Below are 20,380 nucleotides of genomic sequence, written 5' to 3' on the forward strand. Positions count from 1 at the left end.
CTCTCATGACTGCTCTGGGAAAATCTGTATCATTCTGGAACACAGATTTGCTCATAGAATCATTTATGTTTCACCCTTTTAGGAAGTTGGTTTGTTGACACCTTTATCAGTTTCTTCCATGACTCTTGTCAGCCCATGTTTTCTAGAATTTTTTTTAATGTTTGTGGGAGTTCAGGGGTGGAGTGCCTGCCTACTTGTCTGTGTGTGTGTGTGTGTGTGTGTGTGTGTGTGTGTGTGTGTAAGACTGGCCCTGACCATTCCTCTGTGTCTCACCTTTTCTGTTGTGCTTGAGACACTAGGTAGCCCTAGGTGTCCTGGAACTCATTACACAGACAAGGCTGGCCTTCACCTGGCTGAGACCTTCCTGCTGGGATGAAAGGCAGGCACTTAAGGCTATGCTCTTAACCACCAACCTGGTGTCTGTTTATTCTCTTTTCCAGAGAATGGTTTCTTGATTTCTAAACTGTACTTTCCCTTTTCTATCTAGTTAAATCCATTTAATTTTTATTATTTCCTCTCATTTCTAAATTGGAGTGGTGGTGTTTGTTTGTTTGTTTGTTTTTGAGACGTGGTCTCATGTAGACCAGGCTATCTTCAAACTTCCTAGCAGATACTAGCCTTGAATTCCTGATCCTACTCCCTCCACCTCACTAGTGCTGGGATTAACAGATGTGTCATCATATCCAGAACACTTTAAAATTTTGTAACTGTGTGCAAAATTCAACACATTTCTACATTTTTCTATGTAATAATAGAAATCCCGGAGGCTTCCCTCTCCCTTGCAGATTTAAGTTTTGACAGAATTCCCGAGATGCTGTCAGTTTTTCTCTTCTTCTTTGCTTTTAAGGTGTGACTTAATTGCTGTGCTGGTTTTCTTTCGGCTTAAATAGTTATTTTAAAAATGTGCTAATACATGTTCTCTTTGCCCTTCCCTCCATCAATTGTACAATTGCTGTGCTGATTTCCCCTTTTAAGAATTAATTAGAACTGTACCCCATCAGCCAATTAGTGTGATAGATATGCAGGCATACATGCATGTCTTAGTTAGGGTTTTACTGCTGTGAAGAGACATCATGACCATGTCAACTCTTCTAAAGGAGAATACTTATCTGGGACTGGCTTACAGTTCAGAGGTTTAGTCCGTTATCATCATGGCTGCACACAGGCAGACGTGGTGCTGGAGAGGATGCTGAGTTCCTCATCCAGGTCTGCAGGCAGCAGCAGGAAGAGAGAGTGAGCCACTGAGCCTGGCTCGCCTAGGCTTCTGAAACCTCAAAGCACTTCTTCCCTTCCCCCTCCCCCTTTCACCCTCTTCCCTTCCCCCTCTCCCCTTCCTCTCCCCTCCCCTTCCTCCCTTCCCCCTCTCCCTTCCTCCTCCCACCTCCACCAGTGACACAATTCCTGCAACAAGACCACACCTCCAATAATGCCACGCCCTAAGAGTCTCTGGGGGCCATTTTCATTTAAACCACCACAATTCATGCATGCATATTTAAATTAGTATATGAAATTACCTGTTACTTATGACATTTCATACATTGTTTGGGGTTTGTTTGTTTGTTTCTTATCTCCTGTCTCTTCCTCTAATCTCCTTGCCCCGCCTCCAGCCTTAAAAAAAGATTTGTTTTTATTTTATTTGTTGGATCCTCTGGAACTGGAGTTACAGAAGGTTGTGAGCCATCTGATGTGGGTCCCTTAGTAGAGTGGCAAGGACTCTTGACAGCTGAACTATCTGTTCAGTCTTTTCTTTTTAATAATTACACTTTAATGTTAATTACTTCTGGTCTGATTACACTTTAATATACTTTGAGGGTTTCTTGGCACCTCGTGGACTTTACTGCTTGGTTGGACTGTCTTCAGTGCCGTCTGGATGAGGGTGAGCTCTGTCTCACCGCCCATTATTAGATCAGGCAGGACTTGAGTTGTTTAGCTTTCCATTCTTCTCCATTTCTCCTGTAGAGGCTAACTGGTTTCTCCTGCATGATTTGATTCTGCAGTTGTCAATATTCCTGACACATGGATGGATTCTCTCAATAACAGCAAATGGCTCACTCTATCTGCCCAACATTGTTTACCTTACATCACCCTTGGATGCAGTACTGACTTCCTCAATTTCTTTGTCCTTTTGAATTTGTATAATTTGCTGTAAACTATCCTCAAAACTGACTGCCATGAGGCTGCCATGACCAGCTCTGGGAGTCAGAACACACAGAACCTTTCTGGGGAAAGGCTGGTATTTGAGTGGATAAGCGAACAGACTTCCGTTATTGCTTCCTGGGTGATGAATTTCTTTTCAGCGTTTTGTTTTCTTTTTTCATGCCACATTCCTGTGTCTTTTGTTGCTTTGCTTTTTATTGGTTCCACAGGTTTCTGTTTTCAGTGAGTCAGACAGTACAGATTTTGTTTTTCTTCTACAGGTGCCCGAATCTTTAAAAGAACCTATTTGGGTGTGTGCCTCTCTGATTACCAGTGTTAAGGCTCACCAGTGTTGGCTTCTCTCTGAGGAAGGAAGGCAGAGCTGTCCGCCGCTGTATTTTTTCCTCTTTTCCTTAGGCTGTTGGTCTGGTTGGTCTGGCGCTGTAGTTTTGTCACATACTGCTTGTAGCAATGTTTTCCACAGCCGTTTAACCTGAGGTGTGTGTTTTAGTTGGTGAGGTGTTAACTGCCCATCTCTCTAAGCTCTCTTCTCTGTTCTCCTTCCATTTCTGCTCCCGTCTAGAAGACGGTTTCTATCTTTTCTCACTGTGGAAATGGGATAATTTTGAGCCCACAATTATCTGAGAGTGTCTTTTGTTGCCTTCCCTGTGAATAAGAGTTTGAGTGGAGATTAATTCTTGAATTTAAGAATTCTGTAAACAAATCACATTGGCTTTGGGATTTAAAGCCTTAGGAGCCACTGAAGAGTGAATCTTGGGTCTCCCACAAGTGAAGCTTAGGCTCCAGCGTCTAGCCACACCTCAGTGTGTATCAAAAAAGATCCCTTTAGCAGTAAAGCTAAGCCTTAGGTCATCTGTTCATACACATGGTAAGTGTTGACTGACAACATCTGAGTGTCTGACCTGGTTGCAGTTTACAGCGGGATGTAAACACTATGCACTTGATCAGTCTTCCTAGGGCCCTAGGGGATTTTGATCTGTCCACATGTAAGGAATGATTTCCTTCACCAAATCTCCATTTGGATTGTTACTTCTCTCTCTCTCACACACACACACACACACACACACACACACACACACACACACACACACCTATACACCTACGTGGAACGAACTCCTTGCTCTATCCTTTAAATGTTCATGTTCTTTTTCCTCTGCCTTTTGGGAATGTGTACCATGCCTACTGTAAATGTGTGTGTGTGTGTGTGTGTGTGTGTGCATATGTGCGTGTGTGTACACGTTGCATGTGCATGAGTATGTGAACGTGCGTGTGTGTATGCATATGTATGTATGTGTACATGTTGCATGTGCATGCCTGTGTGAACGTGTGTGTGCATGCACACGTGTGTCTATAATGTACTTAAGTGGTAAGTTTTGTTGTGCACTTTCATCTCTTTGAGGAGCGTGTGGGGAATCTGAGATAGTTTTTATTTCTCTTTTATTTCTGCTTCTCTCAACATTTCCTTTCTAATACGTTCTTCTTTCATTAGAATCATTTCGGATGTTTTTAAGAAATGATTATTGAAAGTAACGAATAAGAACTGCTTAATCTTTGTTTTTGTTTTGTTTTGTTTTGTTTTTTGAGACAGGGTTTCTCTGTATAGCCTTGGCTGTCCTGGAACTCACTCTGTAGACCAGGCTGGCCTCGAACTCAGAAATCCGTCTGCCTCTGCTTCCCAAGTGCTGGGATAAAGGCGTGCGCCACCACTGCCCGACCTTAATTTATATTTGTAATTGGAACATTATTAGTAAGTTTATAAAACTGTGTCTCCCATCCACAGAACTTCTTAATCTTACCATATTGCTTTGAAAAAAAAAAAAAAAAAAAACCACAGAAAAACAACACCCCTGGTCCCTGTACACACGCCTCCCTTTCCTTCCCCTCGTGTGGAAGGATCATTTCATAGCCTTCTAGGTTACTTCTCCTGGGAAGATAGAGCCCTGTCTAGTCTGATGCTTCCTCACGAGCTGGATGTCACTCCCTCTGACCTCACCTTTCATTGGATTTTATTAATGTGCTTATCTCGGACCTCCCAGTGACAGACTCTATGTTTGACCTCCCAGTGATGGACTCGCCAACGGCTGGGTGGGCTGGCCTTCTTTGAGGAGCAGTTGTGGGGAAGCCCACATCCCCGAGCTTAATTTCTGAGTACCTTGTTCTGTTGACTTGTGTAGCTGTTGGCCTCGGGTCAACTCTGCTATGCCTGGCTTCATGATGGTGTGGCAGCCTACTGAAACAGCAGAGTCAAGCTGTCCTGTCAAGCCAGGGTTTTGTTACATGGAGCTCTCTGGTCCTGAGGTCTCCACTTAGATGATCCTCCTTGTTGCTGATCTCCAGAGTGCTAAGGAAGGAGCATTGGCACTAGTAATAGTAGCGAAAACACCGTTTGTCCTGGCCGCCTCTCAGAATTGCCAGGTGAGTCTGCCAGTCAGAATGTGTCCCATCTCAGGTGATCTCTGAAGCTAAGCAAGGCTGAGCCTGGTTAGATTTTCTGTTCCTCAAAATCCTATGGCGAATTGCCTGATGACCTTTAAAACATATCCCACAGATGTCCACGCACCATTTAGAAATGCTGCCTGTGTGATTCTGATGTGCAGTTAGATTTGGGGGCCAATGGACTGTGCCTCCACGAGGACATTCATCACTACCTTGTCCTGTGGCCTGACTGGCCTCCTCCGCTCAAGTTCTCTAGTCCTTCCTTTGAAATTTGTCGACCATGCTCACTTGCTTGGAAGGCAGGTTGGATAGCTGCTCTGAGCCTCTGATAGCCAGTCTCTTTTACACTGTGTGAGCGTAGGTGTCCTCATGTGTCCGCCTTGCATATGGCAACCAACCTTTCCTTCCAACCCAGATGCAAATTTTGACCCATTTTTAGTTATTCTCAGTCACTTCTGTCAGGAGTGGGTGCGGGAAGTAGAAGCCAGACGCCTTCCTTCCCGGCACTGTCTTCCTCTGAACTCAGCCTGTAATGGGTATACCACAGAAAAGCTGTCTCGAGTGGGAACTTGCAAACAGCAGCTCTGCTTGTCTTCTGTCTGTGTACAGTCGTAGACATTATGTGCCGTTTCTTCTGTATTTCGTACATGGATACATTTGCTGTTTCTCAGAATCCTGTGGCTGTCCCCCTCCTCTTGATAGCCTTGTGAAAACTTTAAACACTGTGAAGATGAAGGAGACCTGACAGGTCTTCCAATTCTTAGAAGCATATTTTCACATTTTCCTGTTATAGTCAGGAATATTGTCTCTCAGCCTGTTGTCTTGTGCTGCATATGTTAGCAATATTGAAAACGCTTTGGGCAATCCGGATTTTGACTGCAATAATTTGCCATTATCATGAACACTTCTTAGGTGACACAGACTCTTACGGGAGACTTACATATTAAATGAGATTGTAAAAGAGCGGCTCCCTGACAGAGGTTTGAACTGTTTGGGCTTTGGATGTAGCTCAGAGTGGAGAGGGGTTTGGACTTGTGAGCTTGTGGGTTTGATCTCCAACACCATAGAAAGAAGAACAAACAAACCACCTTTTTTCATTGGTAGAAAAGGTAAAAGCATATTTGTTAGGACACTTGCTTTTCCCTAGAAATTGCTCTGTTACCCCAGGGGGTTCTTTACTTCATCCTGTGGAGCCTCTTCTTTGACAGCATTAAGAAAATAAAGGATTGCAATGATGTTCCCCTGCAGGGGGATGACTTTTTCTATATAATGGTGGGACAAGCCTGCCTCTTGGTTGTTAATTACCTTAGCTGAGCTCTAAGCAGCTGGAGGAATGCTGTCTGCTCTTGAGTGCAGCACACGTCTCTCCAGCCTAGTCATCCACTTTCCAGTCATTTTCTGTTGGAGAGCACAAGCCCCGAGGCCTAAGCCATAGAGGTTTATGCACCATTTCCTTTATTCTCAAGGTGTCCATCCACAGAGACGCTTCAGGACATTTTATTATGGCCCATCTAAGTACAACTGACTGTCTACAAAGGTTACAGCTTTATGGCAACATTTCCGCACCTCACTCAGTGCTCCCAGCTGCCCATGATGTAAGAAAGCTGGATTAGTTGATTTCACAAGTGAGAAAATTTAGGTTTGGAAGAAACCCTTCTGAATCTCACTTAGGAGTTTTTCTGGGTGTGGTGGCGCTTGTCCATAATTCCAGAACTGAGGAAGAAGGATGAAGAGTAAGAGTAAGAGGCTAGCCTGGGTTACATAGCAAGTTGAAGGAGGCCTGGGCTACAAAGTGAAATCCTGTCTTAAAAAACAAAACCAGGGCTAGAGAGCCTCGGCGGTTAGGAGCTTTGTTGCTCTTGCAGAGTTTGGGTTCCAGCACTCACATGGCAGCTCACAACATCTGTAACTCTAGTTCCGACAGATCTGATGCTCTCCCCTGGCCTCCAAGGGAATCAGGCAGGAAGATGGTACATAGACATACGTGCAGGCAAACACTCATAAAATGAAAATAAAGAAATCTTGGAAAACAAAACCCAAACAAGTGAAAACCCACGGTTCGGTTGGTAAAGTGCTTACTGTTTAAGCGTGATGATGAGGTCCATCCTTGTAACCATGGAAACCTCCCAGGAGCAACGGTGCTTCAGAAAACCCCCAGGAGCAGTCGTGGTGCACACCTGTAATCCTAGCAGTGGGGAGGCAGAGATAGGAGGATCCTGGGTGCTTGCTGCCCAAGTGGTCTAGCAGAATCAGTGGACTCCAGATTCAGTGAGCGACCCTGTCTCAAAGAATAAGGTGGAGAGCAATTGAAAGCACACACACACACATACACACACACACACATACACATATATACACATACACACACATACACACATATACACACATGCATACCCACATGTGCATAGCACAGATATACACAGAGAGACACACAGACACACAGACAAACACACATATGTGCGTGCACACACACATGTGCATACACAGACACATATGCACACATGCGGACATACACACAAATGCTCACACATACACACTCACATGCATACACACATGCTCGTACACTCAGATACACACACAATTTTAAACAAAAACAAACTATAGAGCTAGTGCTTGAGCCTAAGTGTGTAAGACCAAATCTAAGTGTGTGCTCCTTGTGTTAAACACCCTGCCGGCCTGTGAAAGTGTTCCAGCTGCACTTATATTCGACTTACATATCTATCTGCTTGGTGATGCAACGTTTATATATCTTCTCTTGTCTTCTAGACGATCTCTTAGAAGATGATGGAATTTTCAATATTTCAGTATTTAATGAAACTTGTCTGAAGTTGAACAGGCATTCTGGGCAAGTTGGATCAGAGCAAATGTACCAAGTAAGATGATCCTTTATTCTTCAAGTAAGATGATCCCTTATTCTCCAAGTAAGATGATCCCTTATTCTCCACGTAGGATGATCCCTTATTCTTATCTCTTATAGAATTAGTCATTCCAAAAACAACAAAACAAGAGGGATTCATCCCCTCTGGGCTTGCCTTATTCGCTCCTTGAGCTTCTCTCTTGCTCTTAACCTCTGAATGAAATCTTATTAAACACATCTTTTTCGTGAATTGTGATGCCTTTGCAGGGCGCACACCCATGCTCTGGGGTCTATCCTAGCAACAAGTCTATGTTAAAATATCTTTAGTAAACTCCCAACTCTGCTTACAATATATGCAGGCTATCTGCAATGAAAGATCCAGACTATGTAAAGGCTCCGAATAGAGCGACTGCCTGCACTGTTTGTGGCTGCTCTTTCTAGGGATGGGTATAGGCTAGACCGTTCGTTGCAGGAGGAACTAAGTTGGCAAAGGTTCTGTGTACTTGATGACCTCTATTGATTTCCTGCCACAGTTGCACACTTACATGTCAATGCGTTCATCTCGGTTTGCCTTCAGATGCACATACTGGGCGTATATTTCTAAGAAGATCGTTTTACTTTAGTTTTCTTCGCTACCCAAACTCAAATCAAAAGCAAATTTAAGAAAGAACCAAGATTTACTTTGGTGTCATTTTTAGTGCCTAGAAACTCAGGCAGAGTGTGATAAAGTGAAAATTAGTTATTCATTCCATAAACACTTAGCAAAAAAAAAAAATCATATATTATGACCTGAGAGTTTCAATTCAAACAAGTAGGAATATATAAATAAACAGCAACTGTAATGGGACACTGTGAGTCTTTGCTAAAAATGTGAAAATAACTGTGTGTGTGTGCGTGTGTGCGCACCCGCGTGTGAGTGTTTGCTCCTAAGTGTATTTTTATTTTATGCGTTACTTTAATGTGCATGTTTTGTCTGCATATATGTGTGCACCATGCATGTGCCTTATGTCCACAGAGGCCAGGAGTAGAGTGTGGAGTTCTGGGTGGTTGTGAGTTACCATATCCATGCTGGGACTAGAACCCAGGTCCTCAGCAAGAGCCAGTGAGTGCCCTTACCTGCTGAGCGGCTCTCTACTTCTCCCTGACAAGTTGTAATTTTTAAGAAGCAAAATCCATGTCGTATCATAGAAAATGTGTAGGGATTAGCTGAAGTGAGGGTGAAAGGGGGAGGTGTGGGCACGTCCATGGAACAGTGGCTGACTGGAAGGCAAAGAGGAGAAGGAAGGGAGGGAGGAAGTGAGAACCTTGTGCTCTTTGATTTGAATTTGAATGCCTGTTACGATCCACTAGAGGACTTTAAGTGGGTGAGCATCTAAGTTTTCATGTTGGAATGAGCCCTCGAAAAGAGACACAACATACAAGCACCCAAATAGTTTATTCTATGATTAAAATGGGTTTTCAAATTAGTACTGAAGGAGTTCTATTATAGCTAGCCAAATACTTGGTCGGGAAAACAAATTATTCTTGGGTCTGGGAAGACGATTCAGTTGGTAATGCACTTGCCACCCCAAGCGTGAGGCACTCAGTTTGGACCCCATCCCCACCTAAAGAGCCAGGTACAGTGTTGTGTGCAGTCAAGAGGATTCCTTTGGCTGCTGGCCAGCCAGGCTAGCTGAATCTGTGAGCTCAGGGTTCAGTGAGAAGACATCCAGCCTCTGGCGTCTATGTGCAGGTGCACACATACATACCCTAAGATGATTGAAGAGTAAAAGGAAAAACTAAACTGAACTTTTAATATGCCAAAGATCCATTTATGTAATATGTGGAATATAGTTAGGTCCACTGGAGAAAAGTGAGCGTCATGTGAGAATATACACGTTGTTCACATCACATATGAACACACTCTTTATCAGCGAATGGTCCAGAAGAACAGGGCACCATGGGATCTGCTGCTCAGCTCCTCTGGCAGTGCTTTCTAGACCCGGGAGCACAGCTGTGGCATTGGATGGCTGGAATGGAGTGGAGGACATCCATAGCATTGAGCACAAGGAACTCCAGTTTGGATGGTCTCTCTCTAAGGGTGCCCAAGAGATAAACCTTATGAACCAGTTACCCAGTCTTGGATGATCTTCGAGGATGGCTCAGTGATTGAATGTAATGGTGGAGGGTGGAGAGCCAATGATGCAAGCTTCATTAAACTCACAGTTTCACCAGATAAACTCTACTGGTTGATAACGTGTGGTCCTATTATCCTGGGATCTTCACAAGAGTGCTTCCTTCCCTTGTGACTCAGAGCGGTGATTCAGACTGCAGTACGTGGGATGCTTCCACACTCATCAGCTTTGACCAGCTTTGATGGGAAGGAAAGCAGCAGTGCAAGGAAACCACATCCACATCGAACTGTTGCTTTCAAAGCATAGCCTGGGGTAGTTCTCATGAGGCTAAGTATCCACACAGTGGGGCTTCTCTATGGAGTCCTCACAATGAACAAAACCCGAAAGAATTCTGCCCAGTAGCTTTGGTGCACTTGATTGTTCTAGAACAGCCTGCCGTTCTGTTATTCCCTCTCAGTCAGTGATTATGTGATTCAATCTTAGTCCTCCAGTGGCTGAGAGGAAAACTGGGTAGGACAGGCACAGGAGCTCTGGCTTTGCAAAGGCTGCCCTTGGTTTAGCTCACTGGCATCTTAAAGGGAATCCCACAAAGATTAACAGAAGGAGCTTTCTTGACAGTCTAGAAATCTGCAAGCCAGCAGGAAGCTAACACAGCACTCTCTTTCCATCTGACAGGTGGAGGTTCTGGGTCAGAGGTGGTACTTAGACAGCTTCTATCATGCTGTTTTCTTTAACTTCACAACGAGAGACCGAGCTCCTGAAGTGTGTTTAGATCTGTACCCTGCCACTGATTACTCGATAAACATCACCCTTCTGAGACCCACTGAGCTGCGCTCCGCACAAATAACCATAACCACCTCAGTGACAGGTAGGCACGGATGCCTTTCTGTTTTGTACCTCGGAACAACAAATTAGGTATGAGGGTTGAGCGACACAATGGGGGAAGCATCAAAGGACAGGGTCAAGAGCCATGTGTTCAAGTTCTAACAAACCACCAGCTTTGTCTGATATTTCAGATGCTGAATCCTACCCATCAGTCCTTTTGTGCACCATTTTGACTTCAAGAGGGTCCAGGCAAGGAGTCTATGTGGGGATTTCAGGCAGTCTTAGAGCGGGCTTCTGTAGGGCCTCTGTCTCTCATTTCAAATTCAAAATGGCTCTTTATCTCCTTCCTTAGTGTCTTTCTGACAAGTTGGCTCACTGTGCAGCTGCTTCTGCTCCTTTAGAGTCATGAAGCCCCATATATTTCATTTATGCAGTTTATATTACATCCTCATGTTTTGCAGAGTTGAGAAATGATATATTTTCAAACTTGTGTTTTTAGAGTTCTTTTCCACAACCTAAGGGCTGTCCTGAAGGTCCCAGTGTTCACCATTTTGCTGAGACATTAGCCACGCTTTCACCTCCTGGACTTGTGCTGTTTCTGATCACTGTGGAGGCATCAACATCAGTAGGGAGGGCATTCCCCAAAGGAAGAGCATAAAATGGGGAGAGCGGCAGCCCTAAGCCCCAGATTGTTCATTGGCTGAGCCTTTGCGTCCAAGGTCTGTGAGACGAGTGGTTTGGAAGGGGTCCAAGTTTCAGCCTAGAGAAGGGGACAGAAATTTCTTGAGGATTTTCAAAACCACTCTTTTGTGCTAGGTCAGTGATTCGGCTGCCCCCTTTCCTGATGGTGTATTAAAAACTGTTTCATGTTCTCTAGTCTCTTGGATTTTTTATTATTGCATTTCCAGCAGTCTGACTCAGAATAGGGGTATAGTGGCACTCCTTGGTGCTCCTTGGAAACTCCTCCTTTGTGGACTTTCCTGGAAGCCATATGGAAGCCAGCGATGTTAACTACACAGCTCCCAGCTAGTGCTGAGGGACACGGGGTCTTTACCTTTCCCTCTCTCCCTCCCTCCCCCCCTCCTTCCTTCTTTTCCTTAGAGAACCCACCCACTCAGGACTTCGCACAAACTGGGCAAACATTTCTCCACTGAGCCACACTGCCAGGCCCCTTCTACTGTTTCTTTAGCTCTCTGGGTTTAGCAGTATAGTCTCAGGGCTTCCCCTCTGAAGGGGCTGCAGAATGAAGGGCCTGCCCCTGCCTGGCCAGGGCCTCTGTTTCCTGTTCACTTTTGCTCCTAGTGAGCCAGGGGGCTGGCAGTTTGCACCTGGGAGACGATAATGCTCAAAACAATATTAGTGCATTTCTGTCTGTCTAATCTGTCTGGGATCACCAAGTGTGGGATCACCAAGAGAGGTGTTGGGCACAGGTTCACGGGCTCCGTCCTGGAAGTTCTGAGTCAATATGCAGAGGTGGGCACCCAGAGTCTGCCCAGCTGATTCTGCCAGTCCACTTGGGTAGTGCTGTTTTAGCCACATACAACTTAGCTATTCCTGGCCAATTGCAAGGTCCGTGCAGGTAAAGATATGAGAAAGGAGGGAGAGAGTTAGGAAGGGAAAGAGAGATAGCCAAAATAATCCCATAGTTCCTATCCAAGAAGCTAGCTAGTGTGCTAAAACTTGACCTGATTGATACATGTTTCCTGATAATCAAATACCCACTTCCTCTATCCCTGCCTCTGACTTAGAGACCCTGTGATGTGTGCTCTGCCCAGGCAGCTCTCATCTTCGTATTAGGTTCCAGCCAGTGTTTTCACTTTTTGTAGTAAGAAACCGAATCTTAATTTTCCTTTCCACGTGGGATTACTCGGGATTAATAGACAAAGTATTGTCTTTACAGTTGTGGGCAATTCCCAGGATGACCTTCAACACAGATTGGAGTGTGGTCATTTTAGAGAAGATTTAAATATAATGGGCTTCTCCAGCCAGTCTTAGGCTGAGCAGCAGATGGGCAGCAGTGGGCAGATAACCTATTACCTACTTCTTGGAGGCTGGGGCTACATGAAGTCCCGCAGGCTGCAGAGATCACCATTCTGCACTGTGTTTGCTCAGTAACCGTAACACAGGAACTCTGTACAACAGGAAATGTGACCCAAGGAATAGAGCTTCCTGTCAGTCAGCTCTGGTATTTACTGTTCCTTGAGGCTAAATGAGTGGGGATTGTATTTGCTTTTGTGGAGTGCTGTAAGGAAGTGACCACCCTTAGCACACTTTAGCAAGGGAACTGACCTCTGGGATGTTGAACATCAGGGGCTTGAACACAAGTATCTGTATCATCCCGGGAGTCTGCATTAGGAAGGCCATTCACGGTGCTTAGTTATATCCTCATAGTTCATTTATTTCAACATTGGAATTCTGCGATCTGTTTAGCAGACCAGTCAGAAAGGGAGGCACGCCATTGTCTGTAAGATTTTTAACACATTAGTATTTTCACAAATGTGTTCTGCCCTCGACATGAGATGGGGATTTCTGATTCCAGGATATCCTGTCAATAGGACAGTGGGTGGGAAGCTCCTCACAAGGCGTTTGTAAAGCTGTTTCTGTATATTGACTCAGCACACAGGTTGCATCGGAAAAGACATTAGAAATGGCTGTAGATCTGGCTTAAGCGAGAGATTTAAGTCACTCTTAGGTATTACTGCAGTAATACTGCTTCTTCCAACTTCAGATCTGGTGCGTGCATGAAGTCACTGAACCTGAGACCAAGTCCCCAGGTGACTGGTCTGTGTCACTGGTGAGTCACACAGGCTCCTGCTTGTTGACTGCTGCTTAGCTCTCTAGTTTGGAAGCTTAGACTCCAGAGAGCTGAGCCAGGAGAACTGTGTGAATCTGCCCATCAGTGTGATGGACCCCAGTTCATCTCTGTATAGTGTAGTTGCAGACTGATAGCCTGAAATTTTTCATGGTAACCAGACACTAAATTTATCCAAAGAAACGTTTGCATAATATAACCAAAACCTCTCAACTTTGAACCTTTCACTTCACTTTCTTTAACTTAAGCCACTTGAAAAATATCTGGATAGATCTAGGTAACAGAAATGACATCCCTGCTGGCAGTGGTGGCGCACGCCTTTAATCCCAGCACTTGGGAGGCAGAGGCAGGCGGATTTCTGAGTCCGAGGCCAGCCTGGTCTACAGAGTGAGTTCCAGGACAGCCAAGGCTACACAGAGAAACCCTGTCTCGAAAAACCAAAAAAGAAAAAAAAAAAAAAAAGAAAGAAAGAAAAAAAAAAAAAAGAAATGACATCCCTGTTTATACAGCAGCTGTAAAAATTGTAGCTTTAATTCAGAATGGTAGTTTTTTGGTTTTTTTTTTTTAAATCATTCTTTCTGGCAATATCTGGATAGCAATGATATCTGTCTTTAGACTGCTTCTAATCAGGGACCTGAAGGCCACGTCACACGGATGTTTAAGAACATGATTGTCTCTCCTCGGCAGGGTTGTGTCTGTAACACACACTGGATAAAAAAAATCAGGAACATTAGGAGGCGGGAGCTGACATTCTTTCCAGGGAATGAAACTATAGAAAGTATTTCCAACCTTTCCTCTCCCTGTAACCCTCCACCCTTTCTGTTTAGTTCCTTGAGTGTGTGTGTGTGAAGGGGAGAGGTTGAGAATTTTTCCTTTATCCTTAAAATGTAATCATTGTATTTGAGGAGGTTTTGAGATTATTCTGACTCAACCTTCTTAGGTACCTACACTATCCTTTCAATATTTATATTCAAGTATGTTTTTGATTTTTGTAATATTATTTTGAATTATACTTTTAAATATTATGTCTCAGCGCAATGTCTCGCCCCCACTTTGGAGACTCTGGTTATGCATATGTTGAACCTTTTGCCTGTTGTTTGTTGTTCGTTGTTGTTTTGTTTTGTTTTTTTGTTTTTTTTTTTTTTTAGATCTCATTTTAGGATAGGTCTTTAATCCCAGCTCCTGGAGACAGAGGCAGGCAGATGTCTGTGAGTTTGAGGCTAGCCTGGTAGTGAGTTCCAGACCAGCCAGGGCTATATAGTCAGACCCCATTTTGAAAAGAAAAATGTCATTTTACTTTTAAATCTTCTCTACTATTTTTATTAAATTTTATTCAAATTCATACTTTCATAGACATCAAGATATTCAGCCTTCACTTCCAATGCCAGTTTGTTCTTTTCTTTCATTTATTTTCTGAATTCAGATACTTCTTTTTCAGTCCTTTCCTGCTTCATATCCATTTCTGTTCTTAGTTTTAATTTTCTGTCTAGAGATACTTTCTGCATATCCTCAAACGATTATTTATTGTGTTAATTTTTCCTCATGTGTAGATTTTCAAAAAATCTACATGTGTTGGTTTGCCCAAGCGACAAGGTTTTGTTCATAGAGCCTTGTTTTTGAGCAGACACTGCTGTTGTCTATCATGGAGTCAGGCCTGCTCGGTAGCTAAGGGGATTCCCAGGTTAAGAGCGCCCTCTTCAGTCAAGGGGTGAACTGCAGTTGCTATAAGGCATTTCTTCTGTGTTTTGTTCTCTGGTTGAGCACGAATCTTCTGTTCTAGTTTAGGGCTTTTCTGCTACGTGGGATCTTGCACTAATGTTCATGCTTCTTCCTGTCCACACTTAGACTCCAAGGATAGGTGATCGCTCTTCTTCCTTGGTTGCCTTTTCTTTTCGAAGGAGCAGTGACTTCCTCAGCTGGTCCCCAGCACCTTGACATGTCCTACCCATCCTTTCTCTGTAGCCAATGCTGTGGTCACACTGGTCTGTTCCCATGTTTTCACACTTAAAGTGGCATTTCTCTTTCTGTGAAGGTCTCTAACTCCCTGCCTCCCCCACAGCTCTCTGCACAAACACTCGGAGGAAGCTGAGAGAACTTGGCTGGAATTTGATACTTTGTTTAATGGCGCTTTTGAGATTGCTGTGTCCTCTCTGCTTTCTAGTTAGGATGACAGCTGTGTGTTTGTGGCGTATGCATCTGTGTGTGGCGGGAAGTGTGTTCAGCTGTGTGTGCCTGTGTGGATGTCTTGACTACCGCTCTCCACCTTGTGTTTTGAGACAGCTCACTGTTTGGATACCAGGTTCTGGGGACACGAACTCAGGATGACGCTGGCTCAGTACACACTTCACCCACTGAACCATGTTTCCAGCCCAGCAACATTGTTCTCATTTTATCTGCTCCTCCTTTTGACCTGAAGAATATTTTGGAGAATGGGATATAGATTCAGACTCGACAGACCATGGTTTTCCTCAGATGGAGTATAACTCTACTCTCTGTGTTCTAAGTGCAGACCTTCCATCCATCTCTGTGTCTTATTGGTTCAAATCTTTCCACCTCGAACCCCCCTCTTCTTCTCTGTACTTCATGTATTGGTTCCTTTTCTGTAAGTTTTCTTTCTTCGTTCTGGATTCCTGTGGCTGGTTTCAGGTGCTTTGGCAGTGTTCTCCTGAAACCAGACCGTCTAAATTCAAATATGATGTGTTTGAGTAAGTGACTTAACCTGCAGGTGCCTTAGTTCCCTTACCTGTGAATGTGGGACTGGCAGTACTTAACTCATGGGTTTGTGATAAACACTACAGGGGTTAATTCATGTAGAAAACCAGTCTCTGTGTGGCAAGCTCTCTCTGTAAAAAGCTACTCGTTACTTAATTTTATCTAATGGCATGTGTTACGTGCTCCTTTGTATTTTTGCTACACTTACATAGTGAAGGACTCCTCCCCCTAAGTCAAATGCATGTTAAGAGTGTGTATTAATGTGTTTTGCTGTTACCATGATAAAACACTCTGGCCAAAACAATTTAAGAGAGAAAGGCTTTATTCTGGCTGCAGTAGGAGGGTGCAGTCCATCATGGCGGGGGAAGTCAAGGCAGCAGAGGCTTGAAGGAGCTGCGCACGTCACACCAACAACCCACAACAACAACAGCACAGAGGGGGCTGAGTGTATACCGCTGCACCTCGGTTCACTTTCTCCATTTTATGCAGTGCAGGCGCCCTACTCGTGGCGTGGCCCTGCCTGCAGTTAAGATGGGGCTTCCCATATCAGTTAACCGAATCAAGACAGGGGCTCACAGGCATGCCCAGTAGCTAGGTAATCCCTTCCTCAGTCAGTCTCCAGGCCAGACCCTGTCACGTTGATGATGAGCTCCAACCGTCACCAAGCAGAAACCATGTCTTATGGCACTTCTGTTCCATTAGAGTAAGGTCAGTTGCTTGGCTTTCTCCTGATGGTGTAATAAATGGCCAAGACAGCTGTGCTTGGTACCCTCCTCCTCACTGGGAGCACAAAGAAGTAAAAGAACCTCACCCGACCCCCAGGCTCCCCAGAGCTCCCAGTTGTTTGTGGGGTACTGCTGAGCAGAGAGGAAGAAATGCCTGGTATTACTCAGAGCCCCTCTCCCACAGTAAGAAGGAAAAGCAAAGTTCCAAAGAGTCTGAACTAAGAGCCAGATTTTTGTTTCCTGTGAGACATTCTTGCAGGTCTGGTTTTTCAGCTCCATTAGTCTAGGTTAGATTGGCCCAGTGGGTGGAGAGAGAGAAAGAATGGAGAGGTGGCCAGGAACCAGGAGGCTTCAAGGAGCACACACACACAGCACTTTCAGTAGCAAAGATGATGGGGCATCCTGCTAGAATGTTCTATTCTACTTTATTTAATTAATTAATTTATTTTATTTTGTCCTTGCAATATTTTTATAGAGATACTTCCTTACTAGTTCATATACTTTTATTTCATTCTTTTTAAGAGGATAAAAATCCCATGGTTTAAAAGTGTCTAATTTACTAATTTGCATATTATTGAAGGATATTGAAGTTCCCCCTTCAAAAAAAAAAAAAACCACTGTTATTATTATGCACAGTATAGTATGTCTTACTGGATTTCAGATATTTATTTTCACATTTTGGCACCTATGAACTCTCAAGTTGCCTTACGGTCAGGTGTCTCTCTGCTGTGACCTTGTTGTTGCCCATGTATACCTCAAGTTGGTCCGTACTTACAGTGGCATCAGCTGCTTACACTGTCACACTGTCTGTCATTCGAAGCATACAGGCTTTCCCCATGCCCCCTACAGTGGTTCTTCATGAAAGAGACAGTCCTTGGTTCCAAACTGTTTTCTTGATTGTTCAGCAAGGAAAATGGGTGCATACCACCTCCTCAGGGTGGACCAGAGATTAAATACCTTTTGCAGGAAGGAATGTCTGGGAAGAGAAGCTTCTTGGCTAAGCCCTCGGGGTCTCTAGATACCTCATTAGCATAGAGAACTCTGTTCTGGGCCATATGACCATTGGTGACATCCCTTTGTGGGGAGTGTGGTCATGTGTTCTGGGCCAGGAATCTTGGTAGGGAGCAGGGAGACACCTACTGTCCTCAGAGGGTGCCAAGGTCTCTGAACCCACTCAACTTTACCAAGTATCCTGGCATGGTCCACTGTGGTTCACAGGAGAAGCTGGAAAGTGTGGAGTGCAGTTTAAAGAAATACTGGGCTAGGGGTGTAACTCCATCCTAAAGTGATTGCATGCTGGACAGAAGACCCTGGGCTTCATCCTTAGTAACACACACAGACATACGCGCACACAATCTCTCGCGCGCACGCGCACAAACACACACACACACACACACACACACACACACACACACACACACACACACAGCTCAGAAGGATAGAGAAAGGGAGGGAGGGAGGAAGGAAGGAAGGGCAGCAGGTGGTCCTGGGGTCTATAAGAAAGCAGGATGAGCAAATAGCATCCTTCCATGGCCTCTGCATCAGCTCCTGGCTCCAGGTTCTTCTCCCTTTTCTGTTCTTGTCCTGACTTCCTTCAATGATGAACAGTGATCTAGAAGTGGATCTGGAGACAGATAAACCCTTTTCTCCCTGTATTAGTCAAGGTTCATTAGAATAATCACTTATAAGGCTATATGGTCCAATGAATCCAGTGGCAGGCTATGAACAGAAAGTTCAAGAATCCGGTAGTTTTTCAGTTCACAAGTCTGGAAGTTACAATAGATGTTGGAATCCTGAAGAAACAGGCTCTAATGCCAGTGAAGGAATGGACTTTCCAGCAAGTTAAGAGCAAGCAGACAAAAAGCAAAGCTTCCTTCTTTCATGTCCATTTATAGGCTTCCAGTAGAAGATGTGGCCCAGATTAAAGGTGTGTCTTCCTGCCTCAAGACCCAGATCAAAGATGTGTGTACCTTTCTACCTCAAAGGTCCAGACTAGAAGTCGACTCATCCACTTCAAACCAAGCCAAAAAAAAAAAAAAAAAAAAAAAACCTCTCATATGTGTGCCCTCATTTCTGGATTGTAGTTCATTCCAGATGTAGCCAAGTTGACAGCCAGGAATAGCCATCACACTTCTAAACTTGCTTTTTGTCATAGTATTCTATTGCAGTAACAGAAACCCTAACTAGGACACTGTGTGTACTAACTGCTTTTCTTTTGCTATGATAAAAACACCATGACCAAAGCAGCTTATGGAAGAAAGAGTTTATTTGGGCTTACGGGTCCAGAGGGCTAAGAGTCTGTCATGTGGGGAGGCATGGCAGGAAGCTGAAGGCATAGTAGTAACGGGAGCAGGAAGCTAAGAGCTCACATCAAAAGCAAGCTGGAAGCAGGCAGAGAAAAACTGGAATTGGCCCAATGCTGCTGTACCACCTGAACTTTTCCAAACACAAACCACAGAGAACCAATGGGAGAGCATCTCATTCAAGCTGCCATACCTTGCATTGCAAGCATGAGGACCAGAGTTCGAATCCGCAGAACCCATGTAAGCAGCCAGCATACTCATGTGTATGCCTGTAACCACAGCACTGTGGGGGCTAGAGCCAAGAGAGAAGCATCACTGGGGCTTGCTGTATGTCACTGTAGGTATGTGTTCAGTGAGAGACCCTTTATCAGAAGAATATGGTAGAAAGGATAGAGCAAGACACCTGAAGTCCTCCCCTGGCTTCCACACATATGGGCATATCCCTTACCCCACCCAGTACAGACACTGGTACTGCAACTAAAACATGAGAAATCTTCAATACCAAATATACCAAAATATAGAGATATTTTAAGAATGTTTAATTAGATTTTGTTTGTTAGATATTCATTCTTTCTTCCTCTTCCTCTTCCTCTTCTCCTTCTTCTCCTCCTTCTCCTCCTTCTCCTCCTTCTCCTCCTCCTTCTCCTTCTCCTCCTTCTCCTTCTCCTCCTTCTCCTCCTTCTCCTCCTTCTCCTCCTTCTCCTCCTCCTTCTCCTTCTCCTCCTTCTCCTCCTTCTCCTTCTCCTCCTTCTCCTCCTTCTCCTTCTTCTCCTCCTTCTCCTTCTCCTCCTCCTCCTTCTCCTCCTCCTCCTCCTTCTCCTTCTTCTTCCTCCCTTCTTCTTCTTCTTCTTCTTCTTCTTCTTCTTCTTCTTCTTCTTCTTCTTCTTCTTCTTCTTCCCTCTTCTTCCTCCTTCTCTTCCTCCTTTTCCTCCTTCTTCTCCTCCTCCTCCTTCTCCTTCTCCTCCTCCTCCTCCTTCTCCTCCTTCTCCTCCTCCTTCTTCTTCCTCCTTTCTTCTTCCTCTCTTCTTCTTCTTTTTCTTCTTCTTCTTCCCTCCTTCTTCTCCTCCTCCTCTTCCTCTTTCTTTCCTTCTTCTTCTTCTTCTTCTTCTTCTTCTTCTTCTTCTTCTTCTTCTTCTTCTTCTTCTTCTTCTTCTTCTTCTTCTTCTTCCCTCCTTCTTCTCCTCCTCCTCCTCCTCTTCCTCCTTCTTCTCCTCCTCCTCCTTCTCCTTCTCCTCCTCCTTCTCCTCCTTCTTTCTTGTTCTTCTTCTTCTTCTTCTTCTTCTTCTTCTTCTTCTTCTTCTTCTTCTTCTTCTTCCCTCCTCTCTCCTCCCCTTCCCCCTCCCCCTCCCCTCTCCCTTTCCCTCCCTCTTCCCTTCCCCCTCCCCCTCCCCTTGGTTTGATAAGTCACTGGAAACCTGGTGGCCTAAAACAACATAATT

The 20,380-nt window shown here is 44.5% G+C and overlaps 1 protein-coding gene across 7 annotated transcripts in view; it reads left to right on the forward strand.

The window, feature by feature from the left end:
• The window catches only part of Susd1 (sushi domain containing 1), a 122,537-nt gene that overhangs the window by 62,450 nt on the left and 39,707 nt on the right, over nucleotides 1-20,380 (forward strand). For 6 of the 7 annotated variants that reach the window (XR_013110652.1, XM_076934890.1, XM_076934893.1 and 3 more), the window contains 2 exons: nucleotides 7,360-7,466; nucleotides 10,240-10,432. The exons of the other annotated variant lie outside the window; for it this stretch is intronic. Coding sequence is in view for 5 of the 6 variants with exons in the window: in XM_076934890.1 (XP_076791005.1) it covers nucleotides 7,360-7,466; nucleotides 10,240-10,432 (300 nt within the window). In the remaining variant the exon portion in view is untranslated. The remainder of the gene's footprint in view (nucleotides 1-7,359; nucleotides 7,467-10,239; nucleotides 10,433-20,380) is intronic. 7 annotated transcript variants of the gene reach the window in all.

Source organism: Arvicanthis niloticus, chromosome 5, assembly GCF_011762505.2.
Source record: "Arvicanthis niloticus isolate mArvNil1 chromosome 5, mArvNil1.pat.X, whole genome shotgun sequence".
NCBI classification, from domain to species: Eukaryota; Metazoa; Chordata; class Mammalia; order Rodentia; family Muridae; genus Arvicanthis; species Arvicanthis niloticus.